The sequence below is a fragment of the Phocoena phocoena genome, chromosome 16 (assembly GCF_963924675.1).
Source record: "Phocoena phocoena chromosome 16, mPhoPho1.1, whole genome shotgun sequence".
Lineage (NCBI taxonomy): Eukaryota > Metazoa > Chordata > Mammalia > Artiodactyla > Phocoenidae > Phocoena > Phocoena phocoena.
Genome location: NC_089234.1, coordinates 60721457 through 60741344, shown reverse-complemented (window position 1 = coordinate 60741344; position 19888 = coordinate 60721457). Strand labels below are relative to the sequence as shown.

General features: G+C 51.4%; 1 protein-coding gene across 2 annotated transcripts in view; it reads right to left on the bottom strand.

Annotated features, from left to right (window-relative positions):
- Positions 1 to 222: 222 nt before the first annotated feature.
- Positions 223 to 19888, bottom strand: part of PSAP (prosaposin) — a 32431-nt gene continuing 12765 nt past the window's right edge. Inside the window, exons 2-15 of one of the 2 annotated variants that reach the window (XM_065893730.1) lie at positions 13807 to 13940; positions 11904 to 11978; positions 11204 to 11329; positions 10038 to 10238; positions 9510 to 9653; positions 8095 to 8151; positions 6289 to 6297; positions 4256 to 4387; positions 2692 to 2787; positions 2194 to 2380; positions 1951 to 2108; positions 1547 to 1627; positions 1148 to 1255; positions 223 to 314 (exon numbers count right to left, since the gene is read on the bottom strand). In XM_065893730.1, the coding sequence (XP_065749802.1) occupies positions 279 to 314; positions 1148 to 1255; positions 1547 to 1627; positions 1951 to 2108; positions 2194 to 2380; positions 2692 to 2787; positions 4256 to 4387; positions 6289 to 6297; positions 8095 to 8151; positions 9510 to 9653; positions 10038 to 10238; positions 11204 to 11329; positions 11904 to 11978; positions 13807 to 13940 (1544 nt within the window). In that variant the 3' untranslated portion in view covers positions 223 to 278. The remainder of the gene's footprint in view (positions 315 to 1147; positions 1256 to 1546; positions 1628 to 1950; positions 2109 to 2193; positions 2381 to 2691; positions 2788 to 4255; positions 4388 to 6288; positions 6298 to 8094; positions 8152 to 9509; positions 9654 to 10037; positions 10239 to 11203; positions 11330 to 11903; positions 11979 to 13806; positions 13941 to 19888) is intronic. The other variant, XM_065893731.1, reaches the window with a different exon arrangement.

Sequence of the window (19888 nt, the reverse complement as noted above, 5' to 3'; positions counted from 1 at the left end):
CCCGTCTCCTCCGGGTAACCACCATGCAGGGACAGACTCAAGAGACCTCCAGTGTACGGTATGTCGGCATCCATGTAGCAGGGAGGAAAGGGACACTGAAGCAGCTACGCCAGCGGCCTGCTGACAGCGATGCTAAGATGAGGGTGAGAAGAAAGGGACTGAGGGAGAGGGCTCCTATCATTTTTATAACAACAACAAAGCCAACAGATCTGTGTGTTCGTTCCCCCAGACACAAGCAGGGAAAGAGGCTGCAGTTTCTCTAAGACAGACCGTGCCTTCTAGTTCCACACGTGACGCTTGCAATGCTCGACAGCCTGACAGGAGAGAGGAAACAGTTTAGTCTGCAGGTGACAAACGCTATCCCTGGCCCATGAGTGCATCAGCCGGCACCCGAAAGTGGGACCCGCTATCCTGTCCCAGATCAGCCGGGATGGACCAGATGCTAATAAAGGCCCGGGACAGCATCTCATTTAAACTCGGGGATAGTAGGTGGCTATGAGTTTTGGGGACTCATAAGGCAAGAGTCACAGCACCCCTGCAGGTAGGACCCAGGACCCCCTTCCTCTGGTTACACACCCGAGCCCCTGCCTCGAGGCCCCCGAGGCAGAACTCCTCACCCAAGAGTCAGAGGTATACATCAGCTCACGCAGGCTCAGAAACGGGCCCCGGTCCCCAGGAGAGCGACAGAAATGCACTCCACCACTGACGGTGCTACAGGGTGAGGGTGCTGGGGCAAGGGGCTCGGCAGGGTGGGCCTCACCCTCCTCCCTGCAGCGGCCCTGACGCCGGCTTACCGGTCATGAAGAACCCCCACGAGGAAGAAGGTGCACAAAAAGGAACATTAAGTAACAGAGGCTGAGCCGAAACGTCCCCACCCAGGAAAGCAGCACGGGTCACCCCGTAGTGGCTGCCCAGCCAGGAGCCAACTCCCGGGCTCCCTCCTCAAAGACAACAACGCAGCGAGCCCTGCTTTTGCTGGTGCCCATAAGTAAGCCTAACTGCCCCTCTGGGCCTCAGTCCCCCTCCCCCACCCAGCTCCCCACCAAAGACAGGGTACAGCTGATTGCCAAGGAGCCTGTTAGAGCAGGTTCTCCCTCGAGCTGCCTGCCTGGCGGGGGTCCTGGGGAGCAGCTGCTGAGCTACTCACGTTGCACAGGGCTGCCGACTCCATGTTCTGGCACCAGTAGCTCGGGCCCCAGACACACTTCTCAGTTCCCAGAAGAGGCTTACGGGCTGAGGGACAGGCTCCAATTTTCTATAAGGTCAAAGGAAAGGGGGAAGAATTAGGTCTGCCCAGCTAATCCTTTTCAAAACTGAGATGATTATCAGCTTCTAGAAGCAGCTAGAATCAGAGCTCTAATAAGCACTTTCCAGAAAAGGCAGGGTTGCTGAGTCAAGTGGTGGGGCCTGGACGCCTGGTTCTCCCGCACACCAACCCCAGACTCCGGCCCCGGCCCCAAATCTCAGAGGAACCCTTTCCAGGGTCCATGCAGCACCTCCCAGGTCACACTGCCCAGGAACCCATACCGGGCCCAACGCCGCTTACCAGGCACACAAAGGAAGGGTCCAGCACGTCCACCAGGATCTCTAGGAGCACGGGCTCGTACTCCGTCACAAACTGATCACACTGTTAGGGAAACAGCAATGTGGGTCTAGGTGGGCCCAGCCAGAGTGCGGGGCGCTGGCCATGCTCTTCCACCAGAATTCCTGGCCTCGCCAGCCCAGTGGGCCCAGGGCCCCCCTGCCTGCCCGGGTGACACACCTACCCCCACCTGCTCATGTTCTTCTCCCCCTCGTGGCTCCACTTGAGCCAACAGAGCACCTTTAAGAAAATCTCAGTGGACTCCACGCCAGAGGCAGAAATGGCTGCTTCTCCCTCAAAACTTCAACCAGCTCCTGCGTGTCCCAAGCAGGTTCTGACATTCTGGCCGAAAGCAGCCCACAGCGTACCTGCTTCTGGTACGGGTCAGGCAAGAGGCTGCAGCCTTTCTCGAAGGCAGCAAGGATCTGCTCCTTCGTGCTGTTCTTCTCCAGGTTGTGCTCCAAATAGGTCACCAGCTTCTTGCACACCTCACAGAAGCCACCGTCCTTCCGCGGCATCACGTGTGCTATGCAAGAGAGCACAGGCTCAGTGCTGGCAAGGCCCTCCCTAACCCGAGAGGGGCCGGCCGGCCTCACGCGCACTGGGCTCACCGGTCAGCGCAGGCAGCCCCCGGCTGGAGCAGAGATGGAGCATGCTGCACACCAGCTCAGGGCTCGCCTCCTGCAGGAGGATCGACAGGATGGAGCTGCCGTAAGTGTCCACCACCTCCTGGCACTCCTCGGATAAGGACGAGGGCAGCTTCGAGCACACGGTGTCCAAAGCATGAATTATTTCTTCCTGAAACACAAGAAGAGAGGCTCATGTGAGAAGATGGGAGGCTGCGTGGGGTGGGAGAGACTCTGAAAATGCCAACAGCAAGGCGCTGTTTTCTCCCTCAAAGGCTAGACCTACAGAGCAGGACAAAGAGGCTGCCTCCGGCCCCAGCCCAGAGGGATCCGCTGCTGGGAAGTGGTGGTTCCGACTCCCGGGCTGGTGTCCCATACCCACAAGGGCCAGACCCAGCTCTCGGGCTGGGTCCTCCCACCAGGCCGTTCTGGCTCCAGGGCCAGGAGCGTTCGCGATGGCAGCATTTCCCGAAATCCACGTACCTCGGTCCTGTTGTTGTCAATCAGCTTGACCACCTCCTTCACCACGTACTCGCACACCTCACAGTAAATATCAGCCTTCGCCGGGACCGGATCCTTCTGTTGAAAGGGCAGAAGAATACTAACCCTGAGGGCCTCGCCTCACTCCTCGGTCCTGCTCCTCTAAAGGAGTGGGGCAGAGGTCAGGACGGGCTAGCGTCACACAAAGGCCACTTCCTGTTGCATTCAGAATGGGGTGTGGCTTCCTCCCAGTGTCCAAGCCCCAGTCCCTGCTGCTCCTAGATGGTGGGAAACCTGTCCCTTTCCCCAATCCTCTATCACCACCCCAAAACCAGGAACAGAAGCAGTGAAACTGTCCCCCAACCCCAAAGAGCTGTCCATCCAACGTCCGTTTGGTTGCAATCACCTCATCATTCAGCATTCATTCTGGGGAGGCGAATGGGGGAGCAGGAACAGAGAGAGGATTCACTACTGGTCTACTATTTAGAAGACAGCGTTTTAAACGTGTTTCGGGTCTGCTCTTGCGTTTCGAGTCTCAGCGCCCGAGACTGCCTTTCCAGAGCCTACCTTTGATAAAACAATACTGTTGAACATAATTTTCTGTGACAGTGGCAACATTCTCTGGCCGTGCCACGCGATACAGCAGCCGCTAGCCACGTGAGTCTACGACTAAGCACCTGAAATGTGGCTAGTGTAACCAAGGAACTGAATTTTTTTCTTTAAATTTTAAGTATCACATGTGGCTAGAGTACAAGCTAGAACTCTCCATCTTCTCCAGCCACTAATTCAGTCAGCAAGGTGGGCGTCTCGACTGGACAGGAGGGGCGGCAGCAGCGCTTCCGACTCTGCCAGACACAACCCTTGTGTGGTCCACACAGTACCCGTGCCGAGAGAAGACAACAGGAGGAGACGAGACAGCTAAAGGTCAAGTGACACTGACATGGAAAGTTCTGGAACAAGAAGTGCACACACGTGCCATGTGATAAGACGTCACATGGCTGGGCGCCTGTTCTGGAAACATCAAGTTTGTACCACGGCCACAGCATGGGGGAGGAGGTGGGCGAGGCCACAGAAAGCACATCGGAAAGGTTCGGTCGGAGCCGGGCACTGAGAAATGATTTCGAATGGTGTGCTAAAAACGTAGACTTGATCCCACGAGCACTAGGGTTTATAACCAAGGAGATAAATGTACGAGGGTAGGGGGCGCTGCATCAATTTAGGGGGTACTGTAAACTAATGGTCTCAAACTCAAATACCTGTAAAAGCCAAGCAGGGAGGGCTTCCCTGGTGGCGCAGTGGTCGAGAGCCCGCCTGCCGATGCAGGGGACACGGGTTCGTGCCCCGCTCCGGGAGGATCCCACACGCCGCGGAGCGGCTGGGCCCGTGAGCCGTGGCCGCTGAGCCTGCGCGTCCGGAGCCTGTGCTCCACAACGGGAGAGGCCACAACAGTGAGAGGCCAGCATACGGCAAAAAAAAAAAAGCCAAGCAGGGAGCCAAATGAGCTGTGCCTTGTAGGGCGTGACAATGTGGAGTGGCGGGGCATCACAAAACCAACGGCACCAGGTACCTTTATGGGCTCCACCAGCTCCAGGGCAGGGATGACGTTCTCTGAGACCACCTTGGCAGGCACCAGAGTCTTCATGGGCACCTCCTTCACCTCGTCACAGAACCCAACCAGCCCACAAATCTCCTTGGGTTGCTAAAAAGAGCACAGAAGCAGCAGTGAGAGGCAGGCCCAAACCCACCACCCCGTCCCACGCTCTACACACAAAGTCGGGGTGCTGGAGGAACATCCTAGACCCAGTGTCAAAGCTGACTGCCCCCCAGACAGGCAAAGAGCCCACATTAGATCTAAAGGGGCTTGTGCAAATGCAGATGTACCAGTTCCACATGGGGAAGGAGGTCATGCAAAGCTTTGAAGAGTGATCAGACAGAACTACTATCCGCTCCAGCCGGGGAGCACCCAGGGAAGCAAAACTCCTGGCACCTTTCAAGGGCAATCGAATCAACTCCAAGGACACCTGGTCTGTTTTTCAGTTGAGCTGGCTCGCCCTCAGGAGGAGGAAGTAATAAGCTACATGTTCTTTCTAGAGGAAGAACTACGATGCCCATAAACTAACAGAAAGCCAAATGTGTTAGAAATAAGACCACACCGGATCTTTCAGTAGCAGGACCCTTTAAAATTATACATTAAGGGGAAATACTGTCTTTTTAAAAAGCCACATTACATTCTACGTTCACAATTGCACACACATGCGCACATACACACACACACACACACACACACACCCCAAACGAAAACCCAGTCTCCCCATGTCATGAATCTTTTCAAGTCACAAGGTCTCCAGATCCCCTTTCCCCTCCAGATACCAAACCACAGAAGAACTAGATAGTTTGGACAACATCTTGACCATTTCACTACGACAATGGCCAAGAGCAAGTGAAGTATACGCACTTGGTATACTTTGTAAACAAATGCAACTAGCTCTGGCCTGAGATGGCATCTGCTCCCACCGGCAAATCATAAAGCAGCAGGAACAGGATTGCTAAAACGGGCTCTGTTAAGGGGAAAGAGTAGCTCACGGCTATGGTTCATCTTGTTTTAATATGCGGAAGGCTCTAAAATTAAATAAGGCTGGAGGATTCTGAAAAGTATATCCTAGAAGTATCCTATCTCTGGCAGGCTTTAAGAGCGGGCAAAAATCAGAAAGGGGTGGAAGATATAGCAAAAGCTTTTTAGAAAAAGGACAAAGATGAGGAGGTGTGGCTGCTTTGTCTCAGATCAGCTTTGCTACACTAACTCCTTGAGGCCTAGGTGGAAATTCAGATATTTCAACCAAAGTCCTCTCCTCTTAGACTTCACAATGCCTTTGAAAATCTTTAATTCTAAAAATGGATACCAGTACTCAAAAGGAGGGCAGTGCTCAGTACAACCCCGAAAGGGCACTAGCTCGGTAAGTCTAGTCTGGGGGCTCGGTCCCCATGTCCCCATGTCTTGCCCCCAGTGGCCTGGCTCCTGAGTTGTCTCGTGTGGCTCCAGAACCCAAAGGACCCCGTCACCCAGAGGGGCAGAAGCCATCAAGAGACTGTTTCCAGTTCTCTGGATCCAACAGACAGGGGAACAGTCTGCCGGCTATCTGCAAATGACTCGCTCATGCAGCAGAAGCATTTCTGGGGCGATGAAAAAACACGACCAATGACATGCAACGCTCTCCCGAATCATGACAGAAACAAGGTGTCCCACTGAGGTCGGGCCTGCACTGAAGGAAGCCGAGGCCACCGACGGTTCCCCACCACACTGGTGGCCTGCACGTGGCTGGCTGGGCGCCGATTCCGACCAGGGTGCAAGGCTCCGCGGGCCTCATCTGCTGGGCCCCCCGAAGGGGAAGTGAGGCCCCCGGCCCCTCCCAGTGCTGACTCACACGGGAGAGATGCGGAAGCTCCCTCGCCAGCCAAGTTATTAACACGGAGAGGGAGCCCGCCTTTCCCAATCCTTCCTTGTTATCTGTCAGAGCTGACGATGCCGCACAAAAAAAGATGAGCAAACTTAACAAGAAGCAGCAGCAGACCCACTACTACAAGCAAATCCCCAGCACATACCTGATCCTGCTGAACAAAAAAACAGGAAATCGGAGATGACAAAAATGAGAGAAAGGAAAGGACACAACAGTTAAGAAAAAATTAAAACACCAATAATCAAGCAGTTAACCAGGTATAAGGATGTCTGTCACCAGAAGTTTAGGTGAAATGCCCTTCCGGTCACCTATCAGCAACCTACCTTGTTCCTACTATTGCATGCACATGGGGACCCTGAAAGCTACTCTCTCCTTCAAGGGTCAGACCACGCTGCCCCCAGAAGCCTGTTGGTGCACCATCCCCGTGCCCCTAACACGCCACGGCAAAACACTGAGCAGCAGGTCCCCAGAAAACATGCTAGGAGGGGCTTTCCTTGCTCAGAAGCCAAGCCCACCACGCCTGCGAGGCCCACACCTCAGACTGGGGATGAGCGGCCGGGAACGAGACACAGGGCTGCTCAAATCAGGGGCGTGTGTCCGAATACCTAATACACCCGGAGGCGTCACGGATCCCCAGCCCAGGTCTCAGGGCAATCTGCCCCCAGGTGGCCGAATGCCAGCCTGGAAGGCTGGTTTGACAATGCAGGCGTACCTCACTTCATTGAGCTTCACAGATTTTACAAATTGAAGGTCTGTCGCAACCCTGCTTCAAGCAAGTCTATTGGCCCCCATTGTTCCAATAAATGGCATTTCCTCACTGCATGTTTCTGCGTCACATTTTGGTAATTCTCACAATATTTCAACTTTTTACTGCTATGACTCACTGAAGGCTTAGATGATGGTTAATGGTTTTTAGCGATGGAGTATTTTTTAATTAAGGTATGTACACTGTTTCTTTAGACCTAACGCTACTGCACACGTAACAGACTACAGTGTGGTATACACGTAACTCTTATATGACTGCGAAGCCAAAAAATTCGTTTGACTCACTTTATTGTGATATTCACTGTACTGCAAGTGGTCTGAAACCAAACCTGCAGTATCTTCGAGGTAAGCCTGTGTTATTAAAAGCCCTGCCCTTTGACTCAGCAATTCCAGTCTTAGTTACCTATCTTAAGGGAAGGGAAAAAAACAGGGATGCGCATGTGTATCTACTTGTCCCTGAGGAGAACAAACTCAAGGACTGTAGGCCAGTCTCAACATAGTTAGGAAGTCAGCATGACAGAGAAAAAAAGGACAACTCACCCCTCACCCACTGCAGATCAGATCTCAGGAGGCCAATGCATCTTCCCCATGTAAGGATGCCTTCAGACCTCCCTGCCCTGTACAGTTTGCTGCATGGATCGAGCCGGCTTCACTGTGCTTTCTGGATATTTTCTACCTCTAATAATGAAGGAATGCCCCTACCCCCTGGATGCATGAGAAGCAAGTGCAGGAGTTACGGGCTCCAGCAGCAGCTAAGCTAACACTGCTGCAGAGTGCAGGACCAGCTCTGGGAGGCGGATGCTCCCCCCCTCAGAACTCAGGCTGGAAGACAGCAATCCTCAGGCCTGGCCTAGCTACAGAGCAGACTATTCCCAAGGGTCCCAGAATGAAAGCCAGATGCTAGAAATCTGATGGCCAGCTCGCATATGCACCGGCAAACAAACCACCAGGAATCCAGCAGGGCAGTCCCGGGGATCAGGCTACTTGAGCCTTTCCCCTACCTGGGGAAGGCAAGGGGGAGGTACTGAGTTGCAGGTGGACAGTCTGCTGGTCAAAGAGGGCTCATTTTGGCCCAATTCAGTACTTAAAGGTAAAAGGGAAACTAAACCATATAATTTTCAAAATCCTAGAGATCACAGTTTGAGACAAAGAAAAATGCTAACAAGGAGCTTCCCCTGCCACCTACCATATGCATCACCATTTGGATAGCAATTTCCGAATACTGGTTGATATAGTTCTTGCACTGGGGAGAGAGAAACAGACGGTTAGCGAAACTCACTGCTACAACAACACACCAAAACCCCACCCTTTCCAACAGTGTCAATAGGTGAGTATCAAGCAAGTTGCCAAGAGTGGCATCATCAATGCCTGCTCTGGGCCGGTCTCAATAAGATAAAAAATGGCAATCTGGTTACTCCATACCTTACAGGAAAACATGTGTGCAAAAGTGTTTTGAAAATGTTTTCCAAAGGCCCTTAGAGATGAGGTCCTCCAATCTCCTTTTATGGCCCATACTTTCCCCGCGGTCACACGGCAACTACTCAGTGGCAAATTTAGAGTTGAGAGTGGCTACAAGATACACTGTGATGGATCCGAGATCACCTTTCAAATCCGTTCACACATTCTTGGACAGGATCATAAAGTCTAAATCCAGTACAATCCAGTTAAGTTATAATGATTTTCATAAAAATTTAGGTATCACCTGCAGACCCTATCTGGTCATGACTGGGGAGCCTCTATACGTGAGAAAACAGGGTGATATGACAGCTCTCAGAGAGGTTAACCTGGGGAAGCCAACTGACACAGCAAATATACCAAGATCCTTCAACGAGGCTAAAAGATTCACAGGCTTTAAAGAAAGTTAACAGAAAGGAACGCTTAGCTCCCAGAGCCAGCCATGCCCACCCAGAAAGGCTGCTCTAGATCCCAGGCCCACGGACTTCTTACAGCTGGCCTCCCCACGTCCAGCCTGGCAGAGGTTCATTAGTGGTCGGGTACTAAATGGCATTTTGGTTTTAGACATCAATCTCGTGAGTGTGGGTAATAGGAACAGGGTCCGAGACATAAACCCCCCACGGGGCTAATGAAGAGTTTCTGAGCCTGGAGGACCAACATTCACCAAAGTAAGGAAGGCATCCCGGGTGAGCCTCTTACAAGCCAGGCGCGTGCCTTCCCCTGGGCAACCACCCTGCTGGCGGCGGGGACAGCACACCTAGAATTACGAATAGACAACTCAGGCCTTAGAACCGGAACAGGGTTCTAAGTGGTCCTACTGTTGTTTCTTAAAGTTGTGGTGACTGCGAGAAAAAAAGAAAAAAAAAAATCTTCACAAAAGTGGTCTCCTTCTCCTTCCACCATTTTGTCCCACGAGTTCTGTTACATATCCAAACTCAATTAACCAACCAGGTATTTAAGTCCCCACCACATATCTGGCTGCTTTCTGGGAACTGGGAATTGTCTGAACATCTCTTCCTCAAAGCCCTCAGGCTGGATCTTGAAATGGCACCCCAGGAAGTGAACTTTTCTTGCCTCCCCCACTGCTGTCTCCACAGCCCAGCTCCCTGGCCCAGAACGTCCTCCGATGCCTGAGGTAAGGCTCACCATGTCGGCCATGCCAGGCCCCAGGCGGTCACACTCCTCCCTGGCGTGGTCCACCAAGGCCTCGACAAAGCTGGAGTTGGTCCTCACAGCAGTCTGCACGTCAGTCACCATCTGAATGCAGTCCTGGCAAACGTCCCCATCAGCCTAGAGACACAGGGGCAGTTGGTCTGTAAACACTGCATATTCCTAAAAACAGCTACGAGTGTTCAGATTCCGACATGCTCGTAACTGCAGCACCAGGGGTGAGTCCCTGAACTGTTCCTAATGCGTTTTTACAGGCTCTAAAGGGACTGACAGGTTTATAGTAAAGCTTAACAGGAAGGGGGAACCATCTCTGCGTCTGTTAGATATCCCGGTTCTTCAGAACCTCCATGCGCAACCATCTGAACGGTGGGTTGTGGAACTGCAGAATCAAGTAAAGGAATAAGGCCCCAGTCTGAGAGCTGTACGCACATGCCGCCCCCTTTCGTGTCACAGCTCAAACCCAACCAAAGACGGGGCCCTGGGCGGCCAGGCCCGCCGCCTCACCTTGTGCTGGGGCTTGCTGTGGGGCCCGTCCTGAGGGTAGAGGAGGAGGGGCACGTTGGCCATGAAGGGAGCCACCACCTCAGCCATATCCAGGTCCGGGATCTGATTGGACTTGAGCTGCTTCTGGTGATTCAGCTCTGCCAGGTGCTTCTGAAGAGACTCACAGAGGTTGAGAGCGGAGCACACCTCCCCGGGATGGCTCTGGGGGGAAAGAGGCACAAGTGGAAATCCTCTCCCCAGAAGGAAACAGGCCACCTGGCGCCTTCGAATTCTCCCTTTCCTCATCTCCTGGCGTGACTCACGTGCGCACGCCCAGCTAACAGGCACATCTCAAACCAAACCGCCCAACCTGCTTGGCCAGCCCCATGGCTCCATTATGACAAATGGTTCCACCACCGTCCTCCTGGAGGTGCCAGCCACAAACATGGAAGACATGCCTAACTCCTCCCCTCCACCAGCAAGTGCAGTCCGTTTATCCACTAAGACCACGTGCAGCTGTCCGCCTCCACTGTCCCCATCAGATCTCACACCTGACTGTCCTGCCAGCTTCCCCTCTTGCAACTCCCAATTGGTGGGACCCAGACCAGACCAACCCCCTTGAAAAGGGATCATCTCACCTCTCCCCGTGAAACCCTCCAAGACCTCCCCACTGCACCGACAATCCTGAAGGAGTGTCTAAAAGGTCTTGCGTGATGTGACCCCTGCTTTCCTTACCAAAACCTTGGTCCCATCTCAGGACACTCCTGCCCCACTGGAGGTTTTTAGGGTCCTTCCAACTTCCACAAACCTGGCTCCTTGTTCCTTGCTGAAAACCCAACCTCTGGCACATGGTTTATGCGTAACAGATACTCACTGAATGAAAGTCAAGCATCCTTGTAGCTGACATGAGTTATCAAGTCAGCACCTATAACTGTTATACCAGTTTACATTCCTTCATTAATTCTATGAGTTCCCATTTCCCATACCCTCCCCAACCCTTGAACGTTACAAGCAGAGTGGTCTGCTGTGCCAAAGCCATTCTGGACGAAAACTGTACAAAAGATCTGTTGACGAAATCTCAGTCTATGAACGGACTTTCCATCTTAGTCACTGTAATCTGGTCTGGAACCTGCCCCGGGCCCCAGAGGTGCCTTGAAGGAAGAGTCTATCTATTCTCCATCACGTACCATTTGTCCTTTAATCATGTCCAGGATGACCGGGAGGTAGGAGTCGACGATCTCCTTGCAGGAGGCAGACATGTTCGGCTTAGGCAGCCAGTCGCAGGTCCTCTCCAAGTACACGAGGATCTCTTGCTAGAGAGGACAGAGGCAAGGATCGGACCAGGATGGACTTCTTCTCCACAAACGGGCCGAAAGCGAGAGGCCCTCCACAACTCCAGAAACGTGAAGGCTAGAAACAGTGGCCCTCGGGGAAGAGGACCTGGGAGAGGGCTAGTGTGGAGCCGTGGCCCTGCCAGGTCAGTGAGGCAAAAAGCAGATGCGAACAAAGATCCTCTGACCTGCGGTCTCACTGGCACGGGGAATTCTGAGCAGAAGTCACCAAAAATGGACCTAAAGGTTAACGGCATGTGATACAAAGTCCCGATCAACCTCGGGCATTTGACGCCTAGCCCAGGAGTCAGCAAACTAGGGCCCGCGGCCCGTTTTTGTACAGCCCGTGGGTAAGAATGGTTCTTACATTTTTAAAGGATGGGGCTGGGGGACGTTACATGACAGAAGCAGTCTGTGGCCCATAGGACAGTTATTTCCGACCTGAGCCTAGACCATTCCTCGCTGGACGCCCTCAGTCACAGCTCTGTACGGAACCGATGCACGTGGCCACACGGCCACCGCTCACACGCAGTCACACACCCCGGTGGCGGCTCACCTCAGTGGCGTTGTCTTTCAACATGTCACCGGCTGCAGTGATGACGTCTTTGCATATGTCGCAGGGAAGGGATTTCTAAGAGGAAGGAACACGAGGGAGAGAGATCTGTATCCGTAGGACATAACTCACACCGCACACAGCTGAAAACTGCCATGGCTGCTTTCCTGTTTCATCTAACCATGGCCATCTCTGACACACTGGCACATCCTGGTCCCCCAACCTAGGTGAGAAGCACTGGACACCGCGGGGGAGGCTTAGATGTGGCTGATCACAGTACGCTGTGCTTCTACAGGATAGAAACCCTTTTCCTGTACCCTCTATACCCCTCAGCGCCTTGCTCAGTGCACACGGCACAGGCTACATTTTGCGTTCATGCTCCCAACAGCTCTGTGAAGAAACTGAGCCTCAAGAATCAGCTGGAACTCGGGGCAGCAGAAATCAGAGGAAATCGGTAACGTGACGGAACATCACAGAGTAAGAGGGTGCGGGCAGTGAAACAAGGCCCAGTCAGACCTCTGCGCACTCCCACCAGCACTGCTGCCGGCACTCTGTCTGCCTTCCACCTCCCGGGCAGTGCTGTGTGCCAGTGAAGGCCACACGTCACCACTGCAGAGCTCAGAGACATGACGCGAGTCTTCTAGACAAGCCTGGCATCCCTACATGGCCCAGGACCACGGAAATTCTAGCCAGTCCTCAGAGCTCTTGGGGCGCTCCCTTCTTTATGTCAACCAATTTTCAACCCATGAAGAAGGAACTAACACATCTGGGTGAGATTAAGGAACACCTGTGAATTTAGCCGCATTGAGAGAAACCGCCTTGAACCTTCGGACCTAATCAGGCTAATACTGTGCGTGCGGCCACTCAGGTTACATATGCCTTTTTTTCAGTATCGTAAACTTATGATATCGTGAATCTGTGCATGATGCCCGAGAGGTTCCGGTATCCACGAGACTGTCCTGTCAAGAGAGAAAGATCTAAACTGCCCCCGTGATACATTAAACTTCAAAAGAGGAAGCAGTATTAAAAACAAGATCAGAAGCAAATTAGAAACCAAATCTGAAAGTAATTTTGGCCACAGAGAGTGGTTTAAGACAGTGAATTCAGAAAACTAACAGAACAGTGTTACTGGATTAATTCTTCTTCTCTGACTGAAGGAGTACTAGAGGCCAGCGACAAGTTTTAGACCTCAAGCTCCACACAATCAACCCTGCCTTGGACCACAGGCTGAAGCACATCCCAGAGCAAACAAACAGCACTTCCTGTAGTCCCCTGGCCCAGCCAGCAGATCTCGGGTGTCTCCTGAGAGGACTCAGGTTGCGTGGAGTATGCACCTGAGGTCTGTCATCTTAAGAGTATTCCCCATATTAATGTGCTATATTTATCACTGTTTAGATGAAAAATCAGTGGCATCTTTTCCAGTCTGGCTATAGTTGGAAATAAAATTTTAGATAGCTACCAAGCTCTAGGGTCTGAATCGGTGATCTGCCTGTTTAAAAGACAAAAATACCAAAAAGGGGGGAAAGGATTTCAAAAGCTTAGCATCTACTTTGAGTGAGTGACCAAGGACAGAGCTGTACCCGTGTGCCCTGTCCTGGGAATGGGAGCTACACCTGCCGGTCCCTTATGTGGGGTAGAGAGGTGGGAGCTGCATCTGGAGGGCAGCATGGGGCACGCGGTGGAGGACAGGCAGGACCTCCCCCTATCTGTGCCACCAGGACACTGGGCGGCCTTGGGGGAATGGAGCCTCCCCGCTCCAGCCCGCCACTCCTCCGCATGGGTACCCCCACCCACAAACAGGTCTCAGGTTCACCAGGAAGAACAAACAAAAGGAAGCAGGAGAGAGCGCTCCGTAAAGGTCAGCAGTTACAGACGACACAGAGGCCCAGCAGTCGGAGGCACTCACCACGGTCGGCTTGTTCCAGACGGTCTGCAGGCAGTGCTGCACGGCCCCGCAGTCAGACGCCGTCTTCACGTTCTGGCACCACACGGCCGAGCCTCGGGTACATTCTCTCAGGCCCAGGACAGGGCTGGCGAGAGCTGCAAGCGGAATCAGTGTGAGGATGCGGCCCATTCCCACATACCAGGCCCACCTCACTTGCTTCCCCAGCATCAGGGGCCTTGGCATTTTGCAGGACACTAGGCTGGCCCCTCACCAGCTGTATGAGCCACAGAGCCAAGGAGCTGCGTTGTCACATCATATGTCACAGGGCTGAGAGGGACTAATCTACCTGGTTCACCGTTTTCCTCTCACACTATTTTTAAGCAGTATCAGACAGATCAGTCCTTTTAATCTTTACCATCTTAAATTTCCATGAAGTAATGAAAGAAATCAAAAGAGAAAAGACTGGCAGGTTTAAAAATAGAAGATTTTAACGTCTGTAAAAATGAAAAATGGCCAAAGTTAAAAAAATTGTAATGAGGGCTTCCCTGGTGGCGCAGCGGTAGAGAGTCTGCCTGCTGATGCAGGGGACACGGGTTCGTGCCCCGGTCCGGGAAGATCCCACATGCAGCGGAGCGGCTGGGCCCATGAGCCATGGCCGCTAAGCCTGAGTGTCCGGAGCCTGTGCTCCACAGCGGGCGGGGCCGCAACAGTGAGAAGCCCGCGTACGGAAAAAAAAAAAAAAAAAAAATTGTAATGAGAACACAAAGAGTCATATCCTCATTACATAAAACAATGGCTTTTAATGTTCTAGTAGAAGAGACCTTTTATAATCAACTGGGTGAGTTTCTGCACATAAACACGTTTGCTAGCAAAAAAACAAAACTACATAGCCTGGATATCACAAAGTGTAGGTATGTCCATTCGAAACCAATTGCACACACGGAGTTTCATCTATGGTGTAACAAGGAAAGGACTCGGGCGGAAGTCACAACCACAGAAATGTGATTAGGGAAAAAAAAAACAGAAGAAAGGTTCAAGTCACCTGGAACCAAAGAAATGCAGGTTAAAGCAAGAAGGTACCATATTTATAAAGTCAAAATAATAGCCAACGGAAAACAAAAACAAAAAACCTTACCACCAAATAGTGATAAATTTGTGGAAAAAGATGCATTCTTATAAGGCTGACAGCAGTGTGACTAGTAAGTACTTCTCAAAATATATTAATATATTTCAAGAACTGAGGGGAAAAAAATCCCTCTTCAAAAATCCACTTCTAATAAAACATCTTAGGGAAATCCAGTAATTCAAGAGGTAAAATACAATATGCCTAAGTGTATATATATTAAGTCAAATTCACGACATTAAAAAAAAGGCAGATGTAACCTGAATGGTCAAAACTAGAGGGAAAAAACTAGTGATATTCTTACCAAAATATTATGCAGGGGCTTCCCTGGTGGCTCAGTGATTAAGAATCCGCCTGTCAATGCAGGGGACATGGGTTCGATCCCTAGTCTGGGAAGATCCCACATGCCACGGAGCATTTAAGCCCGTGCACCACAACTACTGAGCCCGCACTCTAGAGCCCACAAGCCACAACTACTGAGCCTGTGTGCTGCAACTACTGAAACCCATGCCCCTAGAGCCCATGCTCTGCAGCAAGAGAAGCCACCGCAGTGAGAAGCGCGTGCACTGCAATGAAGGGCAGCCCCCGCTCACGCTCACCGCAACTAGAGGAAAGCCCATGCGCAGCAACGAAGACCCAACACAACCAAAAATAAATAAATATTTTAAAAAAAATATTGTGCAGTTGTTAAATATACATATAAAAATGATGTACGTCAAACAGAAAAATATTCAAGAATATGAAACTGGGGTTGTACAAAAATCAGAAAATAAAACAAGGTGGTTGGCTAAATTACTTTTTTAAATTCCCCATGTCATGTTGCTTGTGTGTACTTTTAAAGAATATTTTATAAACTGCCCTGAGAGAACTATGGTATTCCTTGATTCTGGAACTAAAAACTGGGAAGAAAACTCTCACATTCACACCTCACTAGGAAGCAACAGATTACACCGGCACAGGGGTCAAACCCCAGGAGCTATCACAGGAGGGCTGAAGTAACTTCTACTGTAAACAGAAGAAAAACATGTGGCTTGGGTCTGAGAAGAAAACCCCACAGCCACGTAAGAAACAGACTTAGAACCACAGGAGTCATGCTGCATGTCGCTTCACCTTGTAAACCAAGAGAGGACACAGTAATTCTATAGACATCTCTCTCCCTCGCTCTCTCTCTCTCTCTCTCTCTCTCTCACACACACACACACACACACACACACACCATGGGCTACAACACATGGAGGGCAGCGCAGTGGTTGAGAGTCCTCCTGCCGATGCAGGGGACACGGGTTCGTGCCCCGGTCCAGGAGGATCCCACATGCCACGGAGCAGCTGGGCCCGGAGCCATGGCCTCTGAGCCTGCGCGTCCGGAGCCTGTGCTCCGCAACGGGAGAGGCCACAACAGTGAGAGGCCCGCAAACCGCGCAAAAAAAAAAAAAAAAAAAAAACTAGAAGGAAGGAAAGGAAATACTGTTATTACTTTACTAGCTATTCAAGACTAGCTATAGTTCGACAAACTGTTCATGCAGACACGGAGTCACAGGTCCCCAGAAAAGCCAGATGATCTGCGCCCCTTCAGACACCACCAAACGAATTCTTAATCTGCCCAGATTACAGCCTTCTCTGCCCTTTGGGGAGCAAAAACATCACAACCCACAACCAGTTCATGAACTCAACGGAACTGGCCTCATTCCAAAAGCTGTTGGTTTGATCTGGTCTCTGTGGGTGAACATGTGCCCGATTCGTAACAGCAGCACACTCCCCAGATGGTTAACCATAACGTAGCCGAGCTAGGCTGCGGCCTTCAGCCGTAGGTCCTGGGAGGTCAGAGGGGAGCAGGAGTCCCATCACGAAGGAAAGGGCTCTGGGGAGTGAGGGGGTCACAGAGCCAGCCCCAGACCTGGCAGCTCCCAGCAGCGCTTCCCACGCTCCTCTCAGGCACTGGCCTCCCAGTTCCCCTGAACAGTACCCACTAAGTACATCACCTGCTTCTACATCTGAATTAGGAGCCCGAATTATGAACAGGAGGCTACAGAATGAGTCTCTAGGCAAAGGAACATACAGAGATACACAGTGACGCCGGAAGGATGGACCTCGGCAGATAAAAGCAGGGCTCCCTGCACAAGGCCTGACCACCACTCTCCATCCTTACAAATACTCAGTCTAGGGACTTTCTCCAAACTTCCAGCCAGGAACCGGCTGTAACTGACCAAAATCTATCAGGTTTCTCCGAGCACAATGCACTATCACAGGCCCAAGCTGTAAGAATACTTTGTAACTTGTTTACTCCCCCTAGAAACTTGAAACAGTAATCACCTGCTATAAAGACGTGTTACTTGTTTTGGCCAGGCTATTCTGGACCAAAAATGTAGCCCCTTCTATCTGAAATTGGTCCAGCTACTGCAGAACCCAAGGTCATTTCCCAATCCTAACAGTTGCTGAATGGTAACAAGCCCCCACCTCAGAACTAGAGGTGAAATATATGCCTGGTGGCCAATCTGGCAGACCTAAGAGCTCACCCACCCAATCCAAGCCTAAAACGGACTTCAGGGACACTAAGAAATGAAAACTGAAGTCCCAGCTCCCAGAAATTCAGTTCTCACCAAGACCTCCCCATTTACCTCCAAACTAAAGCCAAATTTATAAAGGTGCATGTTATTAAAATGGTCTGTGGTGCGATTTCCTAAGATGACCCGAAACAACTGCGTGTCCTCAGGGTTGGTAATGAGGCTGAAACAAGCCTGGTGATGCCAAGTGCGTGACCTGCTGAGAGGTTCAGGGGCTTATTTCGGGAGCCCGTCTCCTGAGAGGGAATCAAACAGTGGGTCAGAACACGATTGGAACATAGATCCCTTCCTCAGAAAACGTACTAATACACAAAACCCTCACACCACTTCAGGGGGTTCCCAACACCTGTCCAGGGACTCCAGCTGGGGACTGAAAGCTCTCGGGGTAAGCATGGTTCTTCTCCACAGAAGTGGGACAACAACTAAGATGAAGACGCAATTATCAACTCCATTGACCGCGACAAGCAGTGCTTTCAGGTGGGAGGGACAGACACAGGAATAATGGTGCTGCGTTAGCAGAAACACAGAGCTGCAAGGAGAATGCCCAACTGTTCCGGGGTGCCGGAGGTGGCTTCTTCAAAATGAAAATTGAACTGGCACCTGAAAGAGGGCAGCTGAAAGACTGGTGGGGCGGGGCGGGGGGAGGGGGATTCCTGAACATTCTGAGGGAGAGCAGTGATCTTTGCTGAAGGGAAAGAACACTTTTGTCTTTTCGGGAGTGGGGCTCCAGCAGACCTCAGGCCCACTGGGAAAGGCCCCACCAGGCACCCATCCTTTCTGATGAATGTCGCCCACGGTCCATGCTGTGGGCGACAGCTCGTGTTAGTGTCACCCAGCTGTGATGTGGCAGAAACGAGGGGGAGGTGGGGAGATCCAGATGATGGGCACCTAAATGGAGCGGAAGGCTCATCCCAAAAAGGCTGAGCAGGGACAGCAAGGGCTGAAGACGACAGCTGGGAAAATGAAACTCTCCGGGTTAAATTTAAATGTGAAGTCTGTTGGGCTGAAAGAAAAAGCAGGGCAGCAAAGACCAACAGCACAAGGACAGAGGTGGGGCTCAGAAGCTGCGGCGTGAGTGGACACAGGCAGGCAGAGCACACCTGCGCGCCCTGCTTCCCGTGGGACAGTGACAAGCGCAGGTCGGAAGGCGAGGCCCTTAGGAGACTGCAGGTGTTTAGCTGGGAGAGAGAAGGTTTCCGGGATAAGCACAGTTATCTTCACAGGTGAAGGACACCTTCCATCTCTGACATGGGGGTGGATCTGCTCTGGGTGGTGGCTTCAGATCCCAGACCTCACCTCAGAGTGGTGGGTAGAGGTGAACGGAAGCAGACCACAGCTCAAGGTAAGGAACATACTTAACACCCACAGGCTATAAAAGGGGAATCGCAGACTTCCCTGGTGGTCCAGTGGTTAAGACCCCACGTTCCCACTGCAGGGGACGCGGGGTTTGATCCCTGGTAGGGAATTAGGGTCCCAGATGCCACACGGCACAGCCAGAAGAAAGAAAAAAATAAGGGAAACCTGTGAGAGATTAAGCAAGTTCTAACTAATAAGTGCAGAGCCTCAACTTGAAGTCAGAGCTCTCACTCTGAAGCCTGAACTGTCCTCTAACCATTAAACTGATGCTTAAAAAAAAAACAAAAACAAAAAAAAAGGGAATGAGTTGGCTTGTTATGTGATGACCTCTACAAGAGTGGGAGCAACCAAGCAGAAACGAAATGCCCAACCTAGACGGATTCTGTGTTAGAGGGATCCTGAGTGGTGAGCGGGGCTAGAAGACCTCTAGGGGCTACAAAAGTCTTCACTGTTACAATAATGAGGCAAAGGACGTTTTCAGTATTTACACATAACCAATATTAAAATTACCCTAACCTACGTTCTTATGAGTTATTTCTCAAAACATATTCCCAGCAAAGCATTCATCTCTATTTTCATCTTCCCACACTGCCCCGGAAAATCAACTTCCTTCCCTGAGGCAACAGGCTGAACTCTAAGACAGTTCTTAGAATGTCTGCCTGACACCCTGGAGATTTCTGATTAAATTTGTCCTATTAAGAAGGATCACTGCTCAGGGTAAGGTGAGCACTGCACTTCTTAGTTCAAGGGCCTGGCATTCGAGCCCTCAGTGACAAATGCTGGCGGGCTGGAGTCAGAGAAATGATCACTTCAGAGACACTAAAACCCCACAACCAAGTTTCATTTTATTAGGACAGGGTTTCAGGTTTGTTTTTTGTTTTTTTAAGACTTCAGTGGTTATTTCCTTAGGAAAGGGGTGGGGGCTCTGTTTCCTTCTTACTCCTAGGCTTAGAAGAAAATAAGCAGATGTGCTCCAAACCACTCCACATGTAGGTCACTTATCAAAGATAGGCTGTAGTGGAATTTTACTGTCTTGAGAACAGCTGCCATGAGCTGGATCAGT